The sequence below is a fragment of the Heterodontus francisci genome, chromosome 26, assembly GCF_036365525.1.
Source record: "Heterodontus francisci isolate sHetFra1 chromosome 26, sHetFra1.hap1, whole genome shotgun sequence".
Classification (NCBI taxonomy): Eukaryota; Metazoa; Chordata; class Chondrichthyes; order Heterodontiformes; family Heterodontidae; genus Heterodontus; species Heterodontus francisci.
This window is the reverse complement of record NC_090396.1, coordinates 8121185-8140342: the sequence shown is the minus strand read 5'-3', so window position 1 is coordinate 8140342 and position 19158 is coordinate 8121185. Positions and strand designations below refer to the sequence as shown.

Below are 19158 nucleotides of genomic sequence, written 5' to 3'. Positions count from 1 at the left end.
TCTTCCTCAAAAGGCAGTGGAAGCAGAATCTTTGAATATTTTTAAGGCAGAGGTAGATAGATTCTTGATAAACAAGGGGGTGGAAGGTTATCAGGGGTAGGTGGGAATGTGGAGTAATCAGTTCAGCTATGAACTCATTGAATGGTGGAGCAGGCTCAAAGGGCCGAGTGACCTACTCCCACTCCTAATTCGTAGGTTCGTATCCAGTAGGCCCTAAAATACTCTCACCACTCTGTCCATAATCCCGTTCCAAGTATGAAGAATATCTGACATCAGGAAGAAGTTTGACCTTCACTTGTACCTTTTAACCTACTCTGATGTAATGTTGAAATCTTTTCTGTATTGTTTGCTAATTTACACTCCTTTATAAGGTCCACAACAACTTGACACAAGACAGCATAGAGTCATAGAGATATACCGCGCAGAGACAGGCCCTTCGGCCCACCGCGTCCGCACCGGCCATCAAGCCTATCTATTCTAATCACATTTTCCAGCACTTGGCCTGTAGCCTGGTATGCGATGGCGTTTTTCAAGTGCCCATCTAAATACTTCTTAAATGCTAATCACAGCATTACACAGCACAGAAACAGGCCCTTTGGCCCATCGTGTCTGTGTCAGCCATTAAGCACCTATCTATACTAATCCCATTTTCCAGCACTTAGCCCACAGCCTTGTATGCTCTGGTGTTTCAAGTGCTCATCTAGATACTTCTTAAATGTTGTGAGGGCTCCTGCCTCTACCACCCCTTCAGGCAGTGTGTTCCAGATTCCAACCACCCTCTGCGTGCAAAATTCTTTCCTCAAATCCCCTCTAAACCTCCTGCCCCTTACCTTAAATCTATGCCCCCTGGTTATTGACACCTCCGCTAAGGGAAAAAGTTTCTTCCTATCTAACCTATCAATGCCCCTCATAATCTGGTACACCTCAAACATGTCCCCCCTCAGCCTTCTCTGCTCTAAGGAAAACAACCCTAGCCTATCCAGTTTCTCTTCATAGCTGAAATGCTGCAGGCCAGACAACATCCTGGTGAATCTCCTCTGCAACCTCTCCAGTGCAATCACATCCTTCCTGAGGTGTGGCGACCAGAACTGTACACAGTACTCCAGCTGTGGCCTAACTAGGTAGACTCGTGACTCCTCTCTGCACTGCCTCTGGAGCTATGTCTCAGTGACCAGAGCTGGAAACAGTTACTCGAAGTACCTTCTGATCAGAGCACAGTAGTTTCAGTATGATGTCCAACTCAATCAGCAATACAGTTCAGCTTTGTAATTTTTCAGCTAATTTCTGCTCCACGGTGATACACATTTAGTTTCAGACCTATGGACAATCTTCATTTACCCCAATCACTTGGAGCCCTTGCACAAAGCAGTACACCACCCAGTTTATTCTTCCAATGTGCAGCAGTAATCACACCCTGCATTATTGGCCTTGGACTTTCATTTGGTTCCTTAATAGAAACCTGTGACAGTGCAATACCACAATTCCTGACAGAACTGGAGTGTTCCCACTGCAGTCCTGGCTGAAACTAGTTCGCTCAACCCAGCCCAGGGATGCAACAAGGTTTGTTACAACTTATAATAGTTGGGATAATTTCAGCTCCTACCTGGCATTGTCCCGGCCATGAGATTTCAGGAAGTTTTTCTCTTTGTACCTGGAGAGGAATCCCACTAGCTCATCGTTTGTTCTGTGAATTAAAAGAGTTAACAATGCAAGTGAAGGTTTATAATCTTTTATTTCTAATTCCCACGGCGATACTCATTATGTTCAGTATGAAGTTTGTGCTGGTCATGATCTATTTTGGTAGGAGGAACAGATATGCACAGTATTTCTTAAATGGTAAGAGATTAGAAAGTGTAGACGTACAAAGGGACCTGGGTGCCCTCGTCAATAAGTCACTGAAAGCTAACATGCAGGTGCAGCAAGCAATTAGGAAGGCTAATGGTATGTCAGCCTTTATCGCAAGAGGATTTGAGTACAGGAGTAGTGAAGCCTCGCTTCAATTGTATAGAACCTTGGTTAGACCGCACCTGGAGTACTGTGTGCAGTAATGATCCCCTTACCTTAAGAAGGATATTATTGCCATAGAGGGAGTGCAACAAAGGTTCACCAAACTTGCTCCCGGGATGGTGGGACTGTCCTATGAAGAGAGATTGGGAAACCGGGCCTGTATTCTCTCGAGTTTCGAAGAATGAGAGATGATCTCATTGAAACCTACAAAATACTTCAAGGGATAGACAGGGTAGATGCAGCAAAGATGTTTCCCCTGACTGGGGAGTCTAGAACCAGGGGAAACAATTTCAGAATAAGGGAGAAGCCACTTAGGACAGAGATGAAGAGAAATTTCTTTCCTCAGAGGGTTGTGAATCTTTGGAATTCTCTACCCCAGAGGGCTGTGGAAGCTCAGTCATTGAGTATGTTTAAAGCAGGGATTGACAGATTTCTAAATACAAATGACAAGGGGATATGAGAATAGTGTGGGAAAAAGGCATTGAAGTGGATGATCAGCCATGATCATACTGAATGGCAGAGCAGGCTCAATGGGCTGAATGACCTACTCCTGCTCCTATGTTCCTATGATGAAGGATGTTTTTCTTTCCACAGATGCTGATTTACCAGCTGAGTGTCTCCAGTATTTGCTGTTTTATTTCAGATTTACAGCATCCTCACCATTTTCCTTTGGAAGGATGTTAATATTGGGGAATGGAACTTTTTCCATTTTTAGCAACATCAAACACTTCCAGGACAGGTACAGCACAGGTTAGATATGGAGTAAAATTTCCTCCACTGTCCCCATCAAACACTCCAGAGCAGAAACAGCACAGATTAGATACAGAGAAAAGCTCCCTCTACATTGTCCCCATCAAACACTCCCAGTGCAGGTGCAACACAGGTCAGACACAGAGTAAAGCTCCCACTACACCAAGGCTGTCACAGAATCGTTACAGTGCAGAAGGAGGTCATTCGACCCATCGTGTCTGCACTGGCCCGCCGAGAGGGCAATTCCCTCAGTCCCATTCCCCTGCCTTCTCCCCATAGCCCTGCACAGTATTCCTTTTCATATAACTGTCTAATTCCCTTTTGAATGCTTCATTTGAACCTGCCTTCACCATATTCTCAGGCAGCGCATTCCAGACTTTAACCACTCGTTGCATGAAAAAGCTTTTCCTCATGTCACTTTTGCTTCTCTAAACGAATACTTTAAATCTGTGCCCTCTCATTCGCGATCCTTTCACGAGTGGGAACAGTTTCTTTCTATCTACTCTGTCCCTCATGATTTTGAATACCTCGATCAAATCACCTCTCAGCTTTCTCTTCTCCAAGAAAATAGTCCTAACTTCTCCAATCTATCTTCATAACTGAAATTCCTCATCCCTGGAATCATTCTTGTGAATCTTTTCTGTACTCTCTCCAATGCCCTTACGCCTTTCCTAAAGTGAGGTGCCCAGAACTGGACGAATACTCCAGCTGAGGCCGAACTAGTGTCTTATACAAGTTCAACATAACTTCCATGCTCTTTTACCCCTACTAATAAAGTCCAGGACACTGAATGCTTTATTAACCACTCTCTCAACCTGTCCTGCCACCTTCAATGACTGATGCACATATACACCCAGGTCCCTCTGCTCCTGCACCCCCTTTAGATTTGTACCCTTTATTCTATATTGTCTCTATGTTCTTCCTGTCAAAATAAATCACTTCACATTTCTCGGCACTGAACTTCATCTGCCAGCTGTATGCCCATTCCACCAACTTGTCTATGTCCTTTTGCAGTCCTACCCTATCCTCCTCACAGTTCACAATGCTTCCGAGTTTCGTATCATCTGTAAACTTTGAAATTGTGCCCTGTACATCAAGGTCTAGGTCATTAATATATATCAGGAAAAGCAAGGGTCCCCACCCTGATACCTGGGGAATTCCACTACAAATCTCCAGCCCAAAAAAGATCCACTAACCACGACTCTTTGTTTCCTGTCTCTCAGCCAGTTTCGTATCCATGTTGCTACCGTCCCTTTTATTCCATGAGCTACAAGTTTGCTCACATGTCTGTTGTGTGGCACTGTATTAAATGTCTTTTGAAGGTCCATGTGCACCACATCAACAACATTGCCTTCATCAACCCTCTCTGTTACCTCCTCAAAAAACTGCAGCAAGTTAGTTAAACATGATTTTCCCTTAAAAACTCCATGCTGGCTTTCCTTAATTAACTCGCATTTGTCCATGTGACTATTGGTTTTGTCTCAAATTATATTTTCTAGAAATTTTCCCACCACCGAAGTTATTGCCACTGTAATTGCTAGGCTTATCTTTACACACTTTTTTGAACAAGGGTGTAACGTTTGCAATTCTCCAGTCCTCTGCACCACACCCGAATCCAAGGAAAACTGAAACATTATGGCCAGCCTCTCCGCGATTTCTACCCTGACTTCAAAGAACAAAGAACAGTACAACACAGAAACAGGCCATTCGGCCCTCCAAGCCTGCACCGATCCTGATGCCTGTCTAAACTAAAACCTTCTGCACTTCTGGGGACCGTATCCCTCTATTCCCATCCTATTCATGTATTTGTCAAGATGCCTCTTAAATGTCGCTATTGTACCTGCTTCCACCACCTGCTCCGGCAGCAAGTTCCAGGCACTCACCACCCTCTGTTTAAAAAACTTGCCTCGCACGTCCCCTAGTAACTGACTCTTCCACCCTAGGAAAAAGCTTCTGACTATCCACTCTGTCCATGCCACTCATAACTTTGTAAACTTCCATCATGTCGCCCCTCCACCTCCGTCGTTCCAGTGAAAACAATCCGAGTTTATCCAACCTCTCCTCATAGCTAATGCCCTCCAGACCAGGCAACATCCTGGTAAACCTCTTCTGTACCCTCTCCAAAGCATCCACGCCCTTCTGGTAGTGTGGCGACCAGAATTGCACGCAATATTCTAAGTGTGACCTAACTAAGGTTCTGTACAGCTGCAGCATGACTTGCCAATTTTTATACTCTATGCCCCGACCGATGAAAGCAAGCATGCCGTATGCCTTCTTGACTACCTTAACCACCTGTGTTGCCCATTTCAGTGACCTGTGGACCTGTACGTCCAGATCTCTCTGCCTGTCAATACTCCTAAGGGTTCTGCCATTTACTGTATACTTCCCACCTGCATTAGACCTTCCAAAATGCATTACCTCACATTTGTCCGGATTAAACTCCATCTGCCATTTCTCCACCCAAGTTGCCAACCGATCTATATCCTGCTGTATCCTCTGACAATCCTCATCACTATCCACAACTCCACCAACCTTTGTGTCGTCCGCAAACTTACTAATCAGACCAGCTACATTTTCCTCCAAATCATTTATATATAATACAAACATCAAAGGTCCCAGCACTGATCCTTGCGGAACACCACTAGTCACAGCCCTCTATTCAGAAAAGCACCCTTCCACTGCTACCCTCTGTCTTCTATGACCGAGCCAGTTCTGTATCCATCTTGCCAGCTCACCTCTGATCCCGTGTGACTTCACCTTTTGTACCAGTCTGCCATGAGAGACCTTGTCAAAAGCTTTACTGAAGTCCATATAGACAACATCTACTGCCCTTCCTTCATCAATCATCTTCGTCACTTCCTCAAAAAACTCAATCAAGTTAGTGAGACACGACCTCCCCTTCACAAAACCATGCTGCCTCTCGCTAATAAGTTAATTTGTTTCCAAATGGGAGTTAATCCTGTCCCGACGAATCCTCTCTAATAATTTCCCTCCCACTGACGTAAGGCTCAGTATCCTTGGATGCATCTAATCTGGTCCTGGAGCTTTATCCACTTTAAGTACAGACAGCCTATCTAATGCTTCCTCTTTATCAATTTTGAACCCCTCTAGTGTCTGACCTACCTCCTCTTTCAACATTGCCTGGTTTGCAGCTTCTTCCTTGGTGAAGACAGATGCAAAGTATTCATTTAATACCTCAGCTATGCCCTCTGCCTCCATGTGTAAATCCCCTTTCTGGTCCATAATCGGCCCCACTCCTCCTTTTACCACCTTTTATTATTTATATGCCTGTAGAAAATTTTGGGATTTCCTTTAATGCTAGCTGCCAGTCTCTTTTCATGCTGTCTCTTTGCTTCTCTTATTTGCTTTTTCAACCTTTTCGCATGGGGGGACAACATTACAATTTTTGTCTTCCATGGGGGGGCCAGTGAGATAATTTCAGAAAGATAAAGACATTAAAAAATTATCTTACTATTCATCAAAACAACAACAAATATATATTTTTGTGAAGAAACTTTAAATGAGAAGATCAATTTACTGACTTACTTTCTCATCACTATGTTGGACACTGATTTAGTGTGATACCTGGCATTTATTTTACTTGCACAAGTAGTCAATGTCTGCCCGCACACTTGTAGCGATACGGAGTATTCCAGATAGATATCCATCTGTCAGGAATGATCTTGATCTGTCTCTCCCTGTGTTCCCCCTCTCTGTGTTGTTTCCCTCCTGCTCCGTGTCATCCTTGCTCTCTGTGCCCCTCCCCCCGTCCTCCCTTTCTCTCTCTACCTGTCTTTCTCTCTGTACCCCTTCACTCTCTGTATCCCCCCTCACTTACTCTCTTCCCCCCTCTCCCTCTGTTTGCCTCTCTCTCTTTGTTCCCCACCCCCCAATCTCTTTCTGTTCCCCCCACCCTCTGATAGTTGCAAGGAGCAGGGGCGCGCAGCACAGCAGCTTTGTGTTGGTCAGTTTAGTTAAAAACATTGCACTGTCAGTTTCACAGCTGCTGAAGCAGGAACGCGCTTCCCAAAATCAGACAGATTCGGGGGTTTTCCAGCGGTCTTTTTAAAAAAAGTCGGAAAACTCCGAATAAGTCCGAAGTTGGGAAGTGCGTTCCTGCTTCAGCAGCTGCGAAACCAACAGCATGATGTTTTTAAAAAGGCCGGTCTACAAGAAGACAACAATGGGAAATTTCCTATCTCCAGCCCTGGTGAGGATGAGAATCGGCCGCGGGTACGATTCACATCGGCCGGCTGCATGGAAATCTTTGGAGGGCCGTATGTTAGACAACCCTGCTTAACTGTCCCCATCAAACTCTCCCAGGACAGGTACAACATGGGTTAGATACAGAGTAAAGCTCCCTCCACACTGTCCCAACATTAAAACTCTTCCCCAATCTCAGAAGTGTGCTCTTCAGTGTAGGTGTATGATTTTTCTTTTCACTTCTTACACCAAGCCATCATGAGGGAGATTGCCAGTGCAGTGATGAATTAACAAATTAAGAAGGAACTTGGTTCTATTTGGCCTGATCACTTCTGCAGGATGTCACAAGCAGCTTAGCATCGTTCAATTATGCTTAAAATCCAGTCACTGTTATGACTCACTGAACAGAAATAACCAAACAGAGGAGGACGTAAAAACAGTGAAAATTGATTCTTAAGTTATCTCAGACTAATGTTTGGTCAGCTGGGGCACTAGTGAGCCTCAGCACCTCTGGGGTCAGGAAAAGAAAATCCATCCAGATTTCCCACTGTCAATAACGAACTAGTGGCCCCTATTATGAAGGACATGGGTGGCCCTAAGGTGGGTGCAGGATTGGGTTCATCTGCAATGTTTTCTGTGGTTGAATGACCTGCTGACACTCGCTGTCTTGGTTGATAAAGAGCAGCACTTGTGTGAGGTACTTAGAGAGTGCCAGCACAGCTACAACACAGGTTAGCAGGGGAGAGGTAAAGCAGTCGCAGGGGTAGAGGGAGGTCATGTCAGTCGAAGGGAGTGGCAGGGTAGATGCACAGAAGAAAGGGAAGGAGGGAACGGCAAGGTGGGAGGGATAATAAAGGGAGGAAGGTGGGGGAAAGAAAAGGAGGGGAGGGCATGAGGAAAGGGAATGAGTATGGAGGGATAAGAGATGGAGAAAGTAGGGGAGGGGAGGGGAGAGGAATGGGAGACAGTGGGAAACAGATGAATTGCTGCTATTGACAGTTTGCTTGATGAAAGGTTATCGACCTGAAACATTTTGGATTTCCAGCATCCACAGTATTTTACTTTTATGTCTCTGTGAAATTAGTCAGGGCAGTGGCTGGGGAAAAGTATTAGCCAGCTTCCCAGTCCCCATTACTGTCCAGCCAGCTGTGCTGGAAAGGGCATTTCAATGTTGGAAGAGGACAGGATTGGATGTGGTTGCATTGCGTTCCCCATCATCAAATATCCAGCTGGCACATGAAGAGTGGATGTGAATGAAGTACTGGGGGAGGCAGGCCTTCAAGGAACACCGGCAAAATCAATAAATGTTTTAACATCTCCCAAAACTTGAATGAAGTCACAAAACAGCAGCAATCTGTCAAGGGGAAAAGAAAATATATTTAAGGTTGGCAGCTTTCCCGACAGACTAATGGGGGAAATCTGCTCCCTGCATAACACCAAAACGTATCAGGATCGATTCCAGGTATCTGCTGTGTAGGTTAACCGCTGTCAGAGCAACAATTGTAGAGAATGGCAGCAACTGACCCTGATGTTCAGACAAAAAAGGGAGGACGAAATATCAAGCAGGGCTTTTCCTCCTTGCCATCCAGTGACTGTTACTGACATCATGTGAGAGTAGGATTACGAGCTTCCCACTGTCAGAGAACTTGCTGGCATTTACTATCTAAACTCATGCATAAAATACTGGCCACTTGGAGTAACGGGCCAAAAGCTGTCAGCACAGGTGGAACTATACCCCAGGGGAGGTGTGGGGCGGGGGGTGGGGGGGGCGGGGGTGAGCAGAGCAAGTATCACCAAAACTGCAGCTTTTCTCAAATTGACATCAATAAAGGACCAGTGTTACCCTCCATGGCTCCAATGGAGAGATCACTCATTTCACCTCTCTGTTATTTAAAGGCACTGACCTGGTAGGGTAGTCAGTGGCACTCAAGTTGATGAAATAGTCCCACTCCCAGTCTGTCATTTCCAGAAGATCTTTCATGCAGTGCAGGTACATCTTCAGCAGGCTTGCCCCTCCCCAGATTGTGACCATCCGCCAGGGGGTTATCCGGATATTTGGGTACTGCTGTGCCAGCTTCGTGGTCTCTCTGTGCAGGTAATTGGAACGCTGCAGGATGAGAAAAGCAAAAATCACATTTAAAAACTTAAAAGACTGAAATAATTGTACTAATTTTCCCAAATATCTTCTTTACATTTTCATCAATACGTTTTCCGCTCCTGAATATAGTGTCAGGAAAACTCTGTATATCAAATGGGAAATATTAATTTCATCAATTGGAAACTTACATTAGACTTTTAATGGAAACAAACCCTACAGTAACTTTTTCAAAAAACTAGCAGCCAAGATGATCACTGCCATTTACATCTGAAATACCAGGAGATTGAACTGGGGACAAAATGTCTAACAAGCAGCTCAACCAGAACAATACTTTGGCTAAGCGAGTAGATTAGCCAGATCACCCTCGTTAGTGGGAAATTCCAAACCATCTCGAGGCATTCATAAATGGAGACGTCCCCTTCCAGGGGGTAAACACGACCAACCCCACCTGAGAGAGGTTTTGGGTTTTCTACTTTGGACCTCATTAAAAACAAAGGGGAGTGAGGGAATCATGTTCATCTCTGAAGAAACTGCAAGTTTTGTCACACAGACAAGCAGACAAGGAGTAACTGAGTGCACAGCAGCACAGAAGGCTGCTGCTCCCCTGTCTCTCTCTCACCACAGCAAACATCAAGTGAAAACCATCTGCGACTGGGGGACCCTTCAAGCCTACAGACCGCTACAGCCAGCAACCAGGGAAGAAAATCAACTACCAATTCTGCCTTCAGAAAGACTCTGAGCAAAGCAAGCCAACCAAAGTGCACTTCAACCAGCGAGGACTTCAAGAATACAGCTTTAGCCAAGGACAACTGGATTTACAGACTGTATTTAAGTTCCATTTATTGTGGACTTTAATCCAACCACCAAAGCCATTTTTCCTCCTGTAATCTACTTGTGCATGTGTGTGATTCTCATGTGAATGTGTAGCGTATTTTTTGTATTTTTAAATCGGGTTAGAGCGTTAAGTGTAAAAACTTACCTCTTTCTTGTTTAAATTCAAGGAAACCTGTCCAATTGGTTCTTTTTCATTCACAGTAAAGGAAAAAGATGAAATATTCACAGAGGTGGTAACCACAACCACTGTTTAAAAGGAATGAACCCTGTTGCGGTCAAATTTTTAAAAATTAATTCATGGGAAGTGGGCATCGCTGACTAGGTGGGCATTTATTGCCCATCCCTAATTGCCCTTGAGAAGGTGGCGGTGAGTTGCCTTCTTGAACCGCTGCAGTCCATGTGGGGTAGGTACACCCACAATGCTGTTAGGAAGTGAGTTCCAGGATTTTGACCCAGCGACAGTGAAGGAACAGCGATATAGTTCCAAGTCAAAATGGTGTGTGACTTGGTCGGGAACTTGCAGGTGGTGGTGTTCCCATGCATCTGCTCCCCTTATCCTTCTAGTTGGTAGAGGCTGCGGGTTTGAAAGGTGCTGTCTAAGAAGCCTTGGTGCGCTGCTGCAGTGCATCTTGTAGACGGTACACACTGCTGCCACTGTGCGTTGATGGTGGAGGGAGTGAATGTTTGTGGATGGTGTGCCAATCAAGCAGGCTGCTTTGTCCTGGATGATGTCGAGCTTCTTGAGTGCTGTTGGAGCTGCACCCATCCAGGAATGTGGGGAGTATTCCATCACACTCCTGACTTGTGCCTTGTAGATGGTAGACAGGCTTTGGGGAGTCAGGAGGTGAGTTACTCGTCGCAGAATTCCTAGCCTCTGACCTGCTCTTGTAGCCACGGTATTTATATGGCTACTCCAGTTCAGTTTCTGGTCAATGGTAGCCCCTAGGATGTTGATGTGGGGAATTCAGTGATGGTACTGCCATTGAATGTCAAGGGGAGATGGTTAGATTCTCTCTTGTTGGAGATGGTCATTGGCTGGCACTTGTGTGGCACGAAAGTTACTGGCCACTTATCAGCCCAAGCCTGGATATTGTCCAGGTCTTGCTGCATTTCTACACGGACTGCTTCAGTATCTGAGGAGTCGCGAATAGTGCTGAATATTGTGCAACCATCAGCGAACATCCCACTTCTGACCTTACGATTGAAGGAAGGTCATTGATGAAGCAGCCGGAGATGGTTGGGCCTAGGACGTTACCCTGAGGAATTCCTGTAGTGATGTCCTGGAGCTGAGATGATTGACCTCCAACAACCACAACCATCTTCCTTTGCGCTAGGTATGACTCCAACAAGAGGAGAGTTTTCCCCCTGATTCCCATTAATAGGAAGGGGCAAGAGGGGAGCCTGAGAAACCCTCTTCACCTGTCCATAATAATAGAATGATACAACACAGAAGGAGGCCATTTGGCCTGTCATGCCTATGCCTGCTCTTTGAAACAGCTATCCAATTTTTCCCACCTGCCCTGCCCTTTCCCCATTGCTCTGCAAATATTCCCTTTTCAATTCTATATCTGACTCCCTTTCGAAAGTTGCTATTGAATCTGCTACCATCACCCTTTCAGGCATCGAATTCCAGATCGCAACAACTCTCTGTGTAAAATAATTCTCCATATTTCCCCTGCCCCAGCCCCAACTCCAGTTCCTTTGCTAATTTCCTTGCATCTGTAACCTCTTATCACAAATGGAAACAGCTTCTCTTTACTTACTCTATCAAAATCCCTTTTAATTTTTGAACACCTCTATTAAATCTCCTCATTAGCTTCTCTGCTCAAAGGGGAACAATCCCAGCTTCTTCAGTCTTTCCACATAACTGAGTCCTTTCATTCCTGGTACCATTCCAGTAAGTCTCCTCTGCATCCTCGCCTAAGGCCTTGACATCCTTGATTGGAAACAATATTCCAGCTGAGGACTAACCAGTGATTTATAAAGATTTAGCATAGCTTTCTTGCTTTCATGCTCTATTCCTATAATAACAAGGCCAAGGATCCCATATGCTTTTTGTTCTCAAATTGTCCTGCCACCTTCAAAGACTTGTGTACTTGCAGCCCCAGGTCTCTGTGTTCCTGCACCCCCTTTAAAATTGTACCATTTAGTTCATATTTCCCCTGCTCATTCTTCCTACCAAAATGATTACTCAATGGAGCCCCCTTTCATAGCTTTAGTATGATGACAAACTGTCACCATAGATTTCGAGTCTCTAATAGTCAAACAACGCTCTTCATCCTTGGCCTCAAATCGGTTAAGTCCATCAACATTCTGGGCCTGATTGAAACCTGGCTCACTGATAGAATCATAGAGTGATACAGATGGCCATTTGGTCCATCATGCCTGTGGTGTCTCTTTGAAAGAGTAATCCAATTAGCCCTGAGAATCTTTCCCCTGCAACAGTTTATCCAATTTATTTTTGACTGTTCGGCTTCCAGATCAATAATCCTGATCCAGAATTCCTCTAGCTGCTTACACTTTCTGCAGACTTGTTTGTCCTGGATCGCCTTAGCATCCAGGAGCTCCCACATACCACAGCTGCAACACAACACCTGTCCTGCCATTGTTATTTATGCTATTAGTTAATTTACTTTAATTACTTCAATTAACTTAGAATAATTTCATATAGAAGAATTTACTGTGCCTATTAAATGCTAGTACCGCCCACAACTAAAGTTATACTTTTCTTGATTACACAGATATGTAGACCTTCTGACTGGTAATAGATCTTACCAATGCTAATGAAGCTTTGCCAATACTAATAAACCTTACTACTATTAGTAAACCTTACAAATATTGATAAATGCTAATACTTAAAACAGCTTATGTATCAAGTTGTCCTAATCTGATCTAATACATTCCCTGCTGCTCGCTCTCTCTCGCTCTGTATTATAAATGATAAAATCCACTTTAGTTTCTAGTTTATATACTAATGAATAGAACAAGTCTTATTTCATATTTGATTGATTTAGATTAAATTAAAAGCTTACCGGTTATACTCACCCTGGCCAGCTTTCTGTTTCTCTGCTCTCTCTGTTGATTGTGACCTCACTCTGAAGTCACTTTCAATTCCACCAGCACCCACACCCCCCAACCCCGTTCCCGCTGTGCTCCCTCTCTCTCTCTGGTCTCCGACTCTTTGGCGCACTTTTTAAATCCCCCTCCCTAATACCCTGGATCAGTAATCAGTCACCCCCAACACACCATCCCCTTCCCACAGCATCTTTCCATGCAAGCTTAGGAGATGCATCACCTGTCCTTTTACCCTCCTCTCTCACCATCCAAGGCCTCAAACACTCCTTCCAGGTGAAGCAGCAATTTACATGTACTTTTCTCAATTTAATACATTATATTCACTGCTCACAATGTGGTCTGTTCTACAATCGGGAGACCAAATGCAGATGGGTGACCACTTTGCAGAACACCTCTGTTCAGTCCACAAGCATGACCCCGAGATTCTTGTGACTCATGTACAAGGACACCCAGGTCCCTTTGGACATCAACACTTCCCAACCTCTCACCATTTAAGAAATACTCTGCCTTTCTGTGGATCACTTCACACCTATTCACATTATTAGCCTGTCCAAATCCCCTTGAAGCCTCCTTGCATCCTCCTCACAACTTACATTCCCTTCTAGATTTGTGTCATCAGCAAATTTGGAAATATTACATTTGGTTCCCATATCCAAATAATTTATATAGATTGTAAACAGCTGTGGTCCCAGCACTGATCCTTGTGGTACCCCACTAGTAACAGCCTGCCATCTTGAGAATGACCCATTTATTCCTACTCTCTGCTTTCTGTCTGTTAACCAATTCTCAATCCATTGCAGCACATTATGCCCAATCCCGTGTTTATTTTATATTATTAATTTTGTTTATTAACCGGCGTGGAACCTTATCAAAAGCCTTCTGAAAATCCAAATACACCACATCCACTGGTTCTCCTTTATCTATACTACAAGTAACATCCTCAAAAACTCCAACAGGTTTGTCAAACATGATTTCTCTTTCACTAATCCATGTTGACCCTGCCCAATCATATTATTTATTTTCCAAGTGTCCAGTTATCTCATCCTTTATAATAGATTCTAACATTTTCCCTACTATTGACATCAAACTAACAGATCTGTCATTCCCCATTTTCTCTCTCACTCCCTTCTTATATAGTGGGTTTACATTTGCAACTTTCCAGTCTGCAGGAACCCTTCCAGAATCTATAGAATTTTGAAAGATAACCACCAATGCATCTACTATCTCTATAGCCGCCTCCTTCAATACTCTGGGATGGAGCTCATCTGGTCCAGGGGATTTATCAACTTTCAATCCAGTTAATTTTTCCAGTACTACCGCTTTATTGATTCTAATTACTTTCAGTTCCTCATTTTTACAAGTCCCTTGGTTCTCTAGTATTTCTGGGAGATTTTCTGTGTCTTCCTCTGTGAAGACAGACACAAAGTAACTGTTTCATTCTCCACCACAAACTCTCCTGTCTCCGTGTGCAATGGACCTGGCACAGTGGCACAGGGGTTAGCACCGCAGCCTCACAGCTCCAGCAACCCGGGTTCGGTTCTGGGTACTACCTGTGTGAAGTTTGTAAGTTCTCCCCGTGACCGCGTGCATTTCCGCCCACAGCCAAAGACTTGCAGGTTGATAGGTAAATTGGCCATTGTAAATTGCCCCTAGTGTAGGTAGGTAGTAGGAGAATTGAGGGAAAGTGGGGCTGTGGTAGGGAATATGGGATTAATATAAATGGGTGGTTGATGGTCGGCACAGACTCGGTGGGCCGAAGGGCCTGTTTCAGTGCTGTATCTCTCTATGACCCACATTCATCTTTGATAATCGTTTCCTTTTCACATACCTAAAGAAGCTTTTGCAGTCTGCCTTTATGTTTCCAGCTAGCTTACATTCATAATCTCTTTTCCCTTTCTTTATCAGTTCCTTGGTCCTCCTTTGTTGGATTCTAAATTGCTCCCAATCCTCGGGCTTCGTCTGGCGACTTTATAAGCCACTTCCTTTGACCTAATGCAATCCTTCACTTCTTTTGTTCGTCACAGTTAATTCACCTTTCCTGTTGGGTTTTTCTGTCTTAGAGGAATGTATATTTGTTGTAAACCATGCAATAGGGCAGCAGTTGCATGCGAAACACGATCACCTCCAAATTCCCCTCCAAGCCACACACAACACTGACTTGGAACTATATTGCCCTTCCTTCACTGTCGCTGGGTCATATGAACATACGAATTAGGAGCAGGAGTAGGCCACTGGGCCATTCGAGCCTGCTCCGTCATTCAATAAGTTCATGGCTGAATTGATTACTCCACATTTCCACCTACCCCCGATAGCCTTCCACCCCCTTGCTTATTAAGAATCTACCTACCTCTGTCTTAAAAATATTCTAAGACTCTGCTTCCACTGCCTTTTGAGTCCAAAGACTCATGACCCTGAGGATGTGATTGCACTGGAGAGGGTGCAGAGAAGATTCACCAGGATGTGGCCTGGTCTGGAGCATTTCAGCTATGGAGAGAGACTGGATAGACTGGGGTTGTGTTCCTTAGCGCAGAGAAGGCTGAGGGAAGATCTGATTGAGGTAGACAAAATTATGAGGGGCATAGATAGGAAGAAACATTGTCCCCTTAGCAGAGGTGTCAATAACCAGGGGGCATAGAATTAAGGTAAGGGGCAGGAGGTTTAGAGAGGATTTGAGGAAAGAATTTTGCACGCAGAGGGTGGTTGGAATCTGGAACACACTGCCTGAAGAGGTGGTAGAGGCAGGAACCCTCACAACATTTAAGAAGTATTTAGATGAGCACTTGAAAAGCCATAGCATACAAGGATACGGGCCAAGTGCTGGAAAATGGGATTAGTATAGATAGGTGCTTGATGGCCGGTACAGACAAGATGGGCCTAAGGGCTTGCATCTGTGCTGTACAACTCTATGTCTCTAATCCCCTTGTTCTAGTTTCTCCAACAAGGGGAAATATCCTTTCTGCATCCACCCTGTCAAGACCCCTCAGGATCTTATATGTTTCAATCAAGTCGCCTCTTACTCTTCTAAATCCCATCGGATACAAGTCTAGCCTGTCCAATTTTTCCTCATAATACAGCCCGCCCATTCCAGGTATTAGTCTAGTAAACCTTCTCTGTACTGCCTCCAACGCATTTACATCCTTCCTTAAATAAGGAGACCAGTACTGTACACAGTACTCCAGATGTGGTCTTACCAATGCCCTGTTAAGCTGAAGCATAACCTCCCTACTTTTGTATTCAATTCCCCTCGCGATAAACAATAACATTCTATTAGTTTTCCTAATTACGTGCTGTACCTGCACACTAACGTTTCGCGATTCATGTACGAGGACACCCAGATCCCTCTGCATCTCAGAGCTCTGCAATCCCTTACCATTTAGATAACATGCTTCCTTTTTATTCTTCCTGCCAAAGAGGACAATTTCCCACTTTTCCACATTATACTACATTTACCAGGTCTTTGCCCACTCACTTAACCTATCTATACCCCTTTGTAGCCTCCTATGTCCTCTTCAACAAGGTACCTTCCTACCTATCTTTGTGTCATCAGCAAATTTAGCAACTATATCTTCGGTCCCTTCATCCAAGTCATTTATATAAATTGTAAAAAATTGAGGCCCCAGCACAGATCCCTGTTGCACACCACTCATGACATCTTGCCAACCAGAAAATAACCCGACTCTGTTTCCTGTTAGCTAACCAATCTTCTATCCATGCCAATATGTTACCCACTACACCATGAGCTTCTATTTTCTCCAATAACCTTTAAATGGCACCTTATCAAATGCCTTCTGGAAATCTAAGTACAATACATCCACTGGTTACCCTTTATCCAAAGCACATGTAACTCCCTCAAAGAACTCCAATAAATTGGTTAAACATGATTTCCCTTTCACAAAACCATGTTAACTCTGCCTGATTACCTTGAATTTTTCTAAATGCCCTGCTATAACATCTTTAATAATAGTTTCAAACATTTTTCCTGAGACAGATGTTAAGCTAACTGGCCTGTCGTTTCCTGCTTTCTGTCTCCCTCCCTTTTTGACTGAAGGAGTTACATTCGCTATTTTCCAATCTAATGGAACTTTCCCTGAATCTAGAGAATTTTGGAAAATTAAAACTAATGCATCAACTATCTCACTAGCCACTTCTTTTAACACCCTAGGATGAAGTTCATCAGGATCCGGGGACTTGTTCAGTACCACTTCCCTGGTGATTGTAATTTTCTTGAGTTCTTCCCTCCCTTCCATTTCCTGACTTACAGCTAATACTGGTATGTTACTTGTATCCTCAATAGTGAAGACTGATGCAAAATATCCGTTCAAATCAACTGCCATCTCCTTATCATCCATTATTAATTCTCCAGACTCACTTTTTATAAGACCAACGCTCTCTTTGTTAACTCTTTTCTTTTTAAAATATCTATAGAAACACTTACTATCTGTCTTTATATTTCTAGCTAGCTTTCTTTTGCACTCGAATTTTAACCTCCTTATCAATCTTTTAGTCATTCTTTGCTGTTTTTTATTCTGTCCAATCTTCTGACCTGCCTCCCATCTTTGCACAATTATAGGCTTTTTCTTTAAGTTTGATACTATCTTTAACTGTTTTAGTTAACCACGGATGGCAGGTCCTACCCTTGGAATTTTTCTTTCTCGTTGAAATGCATCTATTCTGTGTATTCTGAAATATCCCCTTAAATGTCTGCCGCTGCATCTCTATTGACCTATCCCTTAACCTGATTTGCTCGTTCACTTTAGCTAGCTCTGCTTTCATGCCCTCATAATTGCCTTTATTTAAGTTTAAAATACTAGTCTTGGACCCACTCTTCTCTCCCTCAAACTGAATGTAAAATTCAATCATATGATCACTGCTACCTAGGGGTGCCTTAACTATGAGGTCATTAATGAATCCTATCTCATTACACAATACCAGGTCTAGTATAACCAGCCTGCTCTCTGGTTGGCTCCAGAACGTACTGTTGCAAGAAATTACCCCGAAAACATTCTATGTACTCCTCATCTCGGCTACCTCTGCCCATCTGATTTTTCCAGTCTATTTGTAGGTTAAAATCCCCCATAATTATCGCTGTACCTTTCAAAATCTTGGAACTCCCTTCCTGACAACACTATGGGTGTACCTACCCCACATGGACTACAGCGGTTCAAGAAGGTGGCTCATCACCACCTTCTCAAGGGCAAATAGGGATGGGCAATAAAATGCTGTCCTAGCCAGCGATGCCCACATCCCATGAATGAATAAAAAAAACTTCTTTAAATACTAGCCATTGCCTGTCGACCGTCAAATCTTTTAATGTATTTTCCCAATCCACCATAGCCAACTTATGCCTCATACCTTCATAGTTTCCTTTGTTCAGATTTAAGACCCTAGTTTCAGAATTAACTATATCTCTTTCAAACTTAATGTAGAATTCTATCATATTGTGGTCACTATTTTGTAATGGCTCCTTTACAGCAAGGTTATTAATTAGTCCTTTCTCATTTCAAAATACTAAATCTAAAATAGCCCAATCCCTAGTTGGCTTTTCAACATACTGATCCAGAAACCCATCTCGCACACACTCCAGGAATTCATCCTCTTCAGCATTAGTGCTAATTAGGTTTACCAATCTGTACGTAACTTGAAGTCGCCCATTATTACTGTATTGCCCATGCTACATGCAGCTCTAATTTATACTGTGCCCAACATTACCACTACAGTTTGTAAATAGTAAATTGTAAATAGTAAATTGTAAATAGCAAATGCTCAAGTACTGATCCTTGGAGTACCCAACTAGTTACAATCTTCCAACCCAAAAATGTCCCATTCATTCCTACTTCATTTTCTATTCATTACCAATCCACAATTCATGCCAATATATAACCATGATAATCTCATATTGAAGAGCTGGAACCTGTCATAGCCGCTAAGTGCATTGCACTGTTGAACTACAAGAAAGCCCCCAGCGAGTTAACATCCGTAGCACTTAAAGCAGCCAGAAGCACTGCACAAAGAACAGCCAGGCACTGCGCAAATGACTACTGGCAACACCTATGCAGTCATATTCAGCTGGCCTCAGACACCGGAAACATCAGAGGAATGTATGATGGCATTAAGAGAGCTTTTGGGCCAACCATCAAGAAGATCGCCCCCCTCAAATCTAAATCAGGGGACACAATCACTGACCAACGCAA

General features: G+C 43.7%; 1 protein-coding gene across 2 annotated transcripts in view; it reads right to left on the bottom strand.

Moving 5' to 3' along the window:
• xylt2 (xylosyltransferase II) overlaps positions 1 to 19158 on the bottom strand; it is a 338683-nt gene that overhangs the window by 161630 nt on the left and 157895 nt on the right. For both annotated transcript variants that reach the window (XM_068057773.1, XM_068057774.1), the window contains exons 4-5: positions 8865 to 9067; positions 1604 to 1684 (exon numbers count right to left, since the gene is read on the bottom strand). In XM_068057773.1, the coding sequence (XP_067913874.1) occupies positions 1604 to 1684; positions 8865 to 9067 (284 nt within the window). The remainder of the gene's footprint in view (positions 1 to 1603; positions 1685 to 8864; positions 9068 to 19158) is intronic.